Genomic DNA, 7,158 nt, shown 5'->3' on the forward strand with positions numbered 1-7,158 from the left:
AAAAAAGTATTTAGTCAGCCACCAATTGTGCAAGTTCTCCCACTTAAAAAGATGAGAGGCCTGTAATTTTCATCCTAGGTATACCTCAACTATGAGAGACAAAATGAGAAGAAAAAAAAATCCAGAAAATCACATTGTCTGATTTTTAAAGAATTTATTTGCAAATTATGGTGGAAAACAAGTATTTGGTCAATAAAAAAAGTTCATCTCAATACTTTGTTATATACCCTTTGTTGGCAATGACAGAGGTCAAACGTTTTCTGTAAGTCTTCACAAGGTTTTCACACACTGTTGCTGGTATTTTTGCCCATTCCTCCATGCAGATCTCCTCTAGAGCAGTGATGTTTTTTACCCCACGGGGTGAGATCTTGCGTGGAGCCCCAGATCGAGGGAGATTATCAGTGGTCTTGAATGTCTTCCATTTTCTAATAATTGCTCCCACAGTTGATTTCTTCACACCAAGCTGCTTACCTATTGCAGATTCAGTCTTCCCAGCCTGGTGCAGGTCTACAATTTTGTTTCTGGTGTCCTTTGACAGCTCTTTGGTCTTGGCCATAGTGGAGTTTGGAGTGTGACTGTTTGAGGTTGTGGACAGGTGTCTTTCCACCATAATTTGCAAATAAATTCTTTAAAAATCAGACAATGTGATTTTCTGTATTTCTTTTTCTCATTTTGTCTCTCATAGTTGAAGTGTACCTAGGATGAAAATTACAGGCCTCTCTCATCTTTTTAAGTGGGAGAACTTGCACAATTGGTTGCTGACTAAATACTTTTTTGCCCCACTACATACAGTCTATGGCAGAAACACTGAGACTCTGAAACTCTTGTTAAGTTTCTCCATCGTTGTATACAAACTGGATAAAATGCAGGCTTTTTGTTGTTGTTCAGGAGTTGATCCCGCCCCCTGCCCCTGCCCCCGCCTCGACGTAAGCGTGACGTATGTTGTGCTTTTGCTCTGGCCGGACAATTTTTTGGTGCTCCGGATTCCGGAGCTAAGAGGCTGCTCCGCTGCGGTCTGAACAGGAAAACCCGGTGCTTTTCAAGCTCCAGCTCCGAAACGGCCCTGAAACACCATTGGTGTGAATGAGGTATAACACATGGTATTGTAAGTGTATCGTGTAGTGTTGGATTCACAGTAGCCTCGCCCTGCCTTGGTCTTGACTCGGTCTCGACCTCTTGAAGTTTTGGTCTTGGCACACTCCGGTCTTGGTCTTGACTTGGTCTCGGTTAAGGTGGTCTTGACTACAACACTAAATATACCCTAATTATTTAATAGTCTTTTCTTCTTCTTCTTTTTTTAAATGGAATACATACAGGCTTCAGTTGACAACTCAAAGATCCCTACTTCCTATTAGGCCATTGATTAAAATATGAATATGAAGATGGAGTTGATGCTTTTGGAGGAGGCTCTGGAAGCCAACAGCAGCAGATGATAAGAGCCACTGAGGTTCAGAGCCCCACACTGGAGGGATTTAAAGGACGTTTGTAGACCCACAAGAGTGCAGGGAAAGCATATGAGCCAGAATGGACCTGAAAATGTAAAAGTTGAAGTAGAAAGGGACGGGTGGAACTTACAGGTACATGAGGAGCAGGGTGCTCATCACCAGCAGGAAGCGGCTCAGGTTGGAGTTGAAGTACACAATCATGAGCAGAACGCCAAATCTGGCAGCGCAGTACATCCAGTCCAGCCAATCACGCTCCACGTCGTCCTCGTCCTCCATCACCGGCCCCCCCTGCGCGTTCATCCTCATGTTCTGGTTGGCCTCCCCAGGGTTGATGAAAGCACCGTCCTGCACTGGGTTCTGATTGGCAGGCAGGTTTTCGATGGGGTTCTGATTGGCCAATGGGGCTGGGACAGGTACCTGGTGGGCGGGAACAGGAGGGTACTGGCCAATGGTTGTAGCTGGTGCTGATGGTAGAGTGCCTGCTGCGGCCAGCGCTGCATGGCTGTCAGTGTGAGGTAAACATAAGGAGGGTTAGAAACTGGAAGGGGGAAGAGTAGAATATTATATTCATAATAAGCTGAGAACAATGAACAACAGCTACAAAACATTTAGAAAGAACAGATAAATTAAAAGAACCTGTGTAGAAGATGCAGAAGAACAATGTTTAGATCTTGCATAAAAAAACAAATATATATATTTAATTCTGAATTAATTAGTTAAATTAATATATTATAGAAGGGATACACTTTAGAAGGTTTACACCAGCTCCCTAGATAATGCTTTAAATGTGTCTCTCAGAGAGACTCTTTCAATATACTGTAAAAATAAGACACCTAACTAGATAGTAGATCTGGTCATTAGTTTTTAAGAAGTTGATTTGGCAAAATTGTAAAAAAGGAAGGACCTCCACTTCAAAATATAAAATGCTAATCAAATATGACCCCAACATTAATATAAAAATGTCAGGAGACAGTTACATGAGAAACCATTAATCGTGAAATGATACTACGGAGCACAATTTATGAAGCTCTGTAGCTCTGGAGATTTGAAGGGTGTTTTTTTTTTATTATTGTAAATGATGCACAAAGAAAAGGAAACATAGCAGGACAAAGGCATCCACAATGAGACTGAGGCTAAAGGATAACTCACACCAATGGTAAAGTGGTATAAATAAAAACGTACTATTGCATGTAATACTGTCTGGCGTAAACATGCTGGAGCCACATGAGCTGCTGGGGGCTGTACAGAGAGTAGGTGGGGAAGGCTGGCTGGAGCATCTGTGGAGGCCTGAAGGAGAAACACACTGTTCACATCCGCTCACACCGATACCAAACACAGCAGTCAAAGAACCAGAACAACAATATGGTCTATGCCAAGATGGTTTTCAAATACAAGGAGTTTGATTTGGAGTATATCGTTTCCTACATAAACACAGTAAGATATATACAAATATGAGCAAATATAAAAATGTCATAAAAACTATTAAAGGTGGGGTAGGTAAGTTTGAGAAACCGGCTCGAGATACACTTTTTGTTATATTCCATGGAATACTCTTAACATCTCGATAGCAATGAATATCTGAAGTGCTTTGACAAAAAATCCATTAAAAAAAGTCAACTGTGGAAGCCGTAGTACTGTAAAAAGCACGACCAATCATCTGAGCCGGCCCGGCTAAGTAACTGGATGGCCTACCTGCCTGTCAGCCTTCCATCTGTGCACAAACTTATCTCGTGCCCTCATTGGTCATGTGTGCGTTTGTGTGTGTTGGAGGAGGGGCTCTGTAAGGAAGTGGCAGATTTTTTCCGGCTGTGTATTTTCAAATTCAAGCACACTCGAGCTGGTTTTTCCAAAATGACCTACCCCACCTCACAACAATTGTACAAGTTATATACAAGTAGATGGGCCTTGTTGTTGAAGCAACTAACTGCCTGGAAGAAGAGAACAAATATTAAAAGGAAGAGATAGTGTGGGAATAGTTGTTATGAAAGAACTTTCCTGAACATATCTGGCATACTCCTAAACTGTTGATGTCCAGCCATGCCAATGCAATCTAATACAGTTAAGAAGATGCATCATTTCTTCTTGTATGACTTACACTGGAGCAGCAGGCCATGCTGGTGGAGACAAGGGGGCTGGTGTGTGAGCTGCAGCAGCTGAAGGTGAAGAGGTCTGCCTCCTCTGCCTCAGTGAGTGTGAGCTGGGGGGTTGGACTGAGGATGAGGGGCCAGAAGGACTCGGAGGACCAGAGCCTGACTGAGGACGGGGGGGAACGGGCTGCTCCGTCTCTTTGGTCTGCAGAGGCAACAACAGTTTGAACTTTTTTCAAATGTAAGCAATATATTGGATGTCCCTCAGCACTACAGAAGATATACTTTCATACGTCTGTAGATATAAGCTTTAGGGTCCAGTGTGTAAAAGCACTTGGAGGTTGTGTAGCTTTGGTTTAGCAGAGCAGGGTTGTGAAACTAAGGCCAGGTATCATAAGCTTTACTTTGTATCTCTAAAGAGTAGCTGTGTTCTGAAAGATGAGCCCGGAAGTGAAACAGTTGCACTCAGTAGTGGGAGTATTCTAATGCAAGACGAGATATAGAATGAGACAATAACATTGAAAAGGCTGTATATAAGTAAAGAAAACAACACATTGAGATCTAATGCCACCTTTTGGTGGCATATGCCACAACAATATTATGTTCCTGTGTTAAAATATCATAATTTCAGGGATTTCTTTAAGCTCATATTGATAGATGTGAATGTTGGCAATTAAATAAGCATGTATATATTTCTGCTACCCCTTAAAGTCTTCATGCCAAGCCAATAATTGTTCTAGATCCGCCACCGACCTCTTACCTGTGTTATTTAGCTGACAACTGTACCTGCATTACATGGATGTGTGGCCCGCAGATTAACAAAAACACAAGGAGGGAATCTGTCATGTTGACAGTGACTAACAACACACACCCGTGTGATTCCTGCTGAAATGTCCTTGGGCACGCATGACATCTATTGTGTGCTCGGAACAAACACCTGCTGTCACGAAAAGACACGTCGCTTCCCACTTGAAAAATAACTGGGAAGATTCTGTTGAGCTTGTGAGAATAGTTCAGTGTGACTACTCTTACCTTAGGTCTAGCTCCCAGGGGGCCTTGGGCCGGAGTCCTAGTAGCACACACCAGGTGCAGTGTGGGAAACGAGTCAGTCTGAGAAACGGACATAAATGTCTGATTAGAAAAGCTACATGGTAAATCACAATGCTATATTCAAGCCTTTACGTTGGACAGCATTTTGCCCAATCAAGATGAAATGTTGTTCTGACAATCAATTAACTTTGAAGTACACTGTTGTGTTCTTCATACACCCGTACTTAATTTAAAGACAATATTTTTACTAAGAATGCTAAGTGGAGTCAGTTTTGGTTATATAGTCCAATATAAAACATATGCCACAATATCTGAAGCAACCGCTTTTCATTAGGCCCATTAAGTGAAAAACTCTCCCAAAGAACACATGCCAAAGTACAGTAAACAGAGCCATATGCTGTCACATACCTGTCTGAAGAGGTCTTTAATGGGCAGATGATCTGGCAGCAGTTTACCACCATAGATCAGTCTCTGGTCACTTGTAGCCTACAGAGAAACACGTTTAGTCAGTTACACAAACAGAGCGAAGAGACTACAAGGGTGGCATATTTACATACAAACAAATTTACATAGTAGTGTAAACGGGAAAAATCCAGTGCATAGACCTGCATAGATTTGTAACACATAATTAAGTGGTATATAACATACAAGTGTAATTTATTATCTATAAACGTTGGCCTTGTTTTACTGTTTTGAAACAGGAGTTCCAAATAATAAATAAAATAATGAAATATGGTAAGGTACACAAGGGTTTTGAAATCATAGATATATATATATAGTAACCATTATATACAATGACATACACTGTGATATGAGATGTTGCACATATCACCCACCACTAATGATATACAAGTATATTTTATCATAACTTTTCTAAATGATGTATTTAGGTAATATATGTTTCTCCCAGCCCTGATGCAGCCGGTTCAGCCCATAGACTGTATAAAGGTTCAGCCACATTAACCTGTTCAGCCTGTCACTCAGAGTCAAGACATTCCACAGCACAGCCTGTCAGGAGCCTCACCTCGCTAACATTAGCAAGCTAACTTATCCGCTTCATAATAACTCACCGGTTTAGTTGTGTAAACGATCGACAAATGCCTTTTTAGATCCTTCACAGTCCAGTTCGGACAGACGCCTTCCACGGCTTGGTCCTCCTGAGCTTGGTTGGGCGTTTTTATCAAAAGAGTTATCGTCTTTTGTTCAGTGTCCTCCACATCCATGTTTACTATCGTTCAGTTTGTAGTCTACGGGTGATACTGTCGACTCACTACAACTGTAGTTGTCAAAAAAGAAAGAGCCCTGCTGATACAGTCTGCATATAGAAGAAACGACGAAAATGATTTTGTCTAAACAGAAACTTGTGCTAAAAGTCTTCCTGCTGTCTGGTATAAGCAACTTCAGCGAAGGGGCGGGCTGTCGGTTGTCTCAGAACACTCTGTGGCCGCTGCTGATTGGTTACACTGCGCTCCGGCTCAGACGTGGAAGCTGCTCAATAAACCTTTGTCCCGTGGGCATGAGCATGCGCAATAATTCATTATGAAGATCGTTTATTTAATAACTAATGGAGTAATGAGTTTGCTTAATCTGATTTAATTTTACCAACTGAAAAGTACGTAGGTGTAAGAGTAACTAAGTAAGTTTCCCCGATTTGAAAAAATTGATTTCAGCTGTTTATGTATTCTATAGCCGATCAGTGGCGGCGCCAGATATTTTCTTTTGGGGGTGCTGTGGGGAAGCTTCACGTTTCATAGAGGATGTTCAAACATTTAGGGTTTCCCATTAATGTCCCTCCCGGGCTACAGACAGTTGAATGTTCTACTGCAACACTCCCCATCGCACATACACAGTTAGCCCGCGACTGTACAATGAAGGCTCGATAATCAGCTCACGGCATAGCCTATCCTATAGGATTAAGCAGGGGTAAAGTGCTATTTTTTTTATAAGTGGGGGGTGGACCTAACATCTAGGCCAGGCCTATTCAACTGGCGGCCCGCGGGCCAGATGCGGCCCAGAACCAACTCCCGAGTGGCCCAGAACCAACTCCCGAGTTGCCCAGCCTCCCGTAGCCAAATTCCTACACTAGTACAGACCATGAACGCAACACTCCACGTTGCATATAAACCACCAAACCACAACGCAGCAAGTTTTTTTGAAAGTGCATCTAGTGGAGCTAGTAACGGTGGTCCTATGATAGCAACTCTAAAACATGTCTCTCTCAACTCTGAAGCGTAAACAGAGACAAAACGGTCATTGATCTTGTGGAGCAGATCCAAGTCAAGCTGGACCTTTTCGCGACCGACTTGAGCACGGGTCGGATACTGCATTTTCCGACGCTCCCCAAACACATCACATCTCCGGCACAAATCACGGATGTGATGACAGATTTCATTGCGAGGTTGAAAGAGAACTTTGCCGGTCGATTGGATGGACTTGCTCTGCCCACAGAGGTGATGATGGGCTTTGCCAGAGACCCCTTCACTGTTGCAATAGAGGGGGATGTATCAACCAGAGCAAAGGAAGCGGTCCCCTGCATCGACAAGGGGAAATATACACTGGAACTTATTGACATGCAG

At 42.7% G+C, this 7,158-nt stretch overlaps 1 protein-coding gene and 1 long non-coding RNA gene across 2 annotated transcripts in view; one reads left to right on the forward strand and one right to left on the reverse strand.

The window, feature by feature from the left end:
• herpud1 (homocysteine-inducible, endoplasmic reticulum stress-inducible, ubiquitin-like domain member 1) overlaps positions 1-6,022 on the reverse strand; it is a 13,013-nt gene extending 6,991 nt beyond the window's left edge. The window contains exons 1-6 of the mRNA XM_010769227.1: positions 5,653-6,022; positions 4,991-5,068; positions 4,565-4,642; positions 3,541-3,737; positions 2,628-2,732; positions 1,576-1,947 (exon numbers count right to left, since the gene is read on the reverse strand). Of these exons, the coding sequence (XP_010767529.1) occupies positions 1,576-1,947; positions 2,628-2,732; positions 3,541-3,737; positions 4,565-4,642; positions 4,991-5,068; positions 5,653-5,805 (983 nt within the window). The 5' untranslated portion in view covers positions 5,806-6,022. The remainder of the gene's footprint in view (positions 1-1,575; positions 1,948-2,627; positions 2,733-3,540; positions 3,738-4,564; positions 4,643-4,990; positions 5,069-5,652) is intronic.
• On the forward strand, positions 507-6,419 carry LOC104943761 (uncharacterized). Its single transcript, XR_798150.1, has 3 exons — positions 507-517; positions 4,215-4,217; positions 6,280-6,419. It is a non-coding gene; the product is annotated as an uncharacterized lncRNA (long non-coding RNA).
• Positions 6,420-7,158: the final 739 nt, after the last annotated feature.

This window comes from Notothenia coriiceps, unplaced genomic scaffold (assembly GCF_000735185.1).
Source record: "Notothenia coriiceps isolate Sejong01 unplaced genomic scaffold, NC01 NC01_scaffold00006734, whole genome shotgun sequence".
NCBI lineage: Eukaryota > Metazoa > Chordata > Actinopteri > Perciformes > Nototheniidae > Notothenia > Notothenia coriiceps.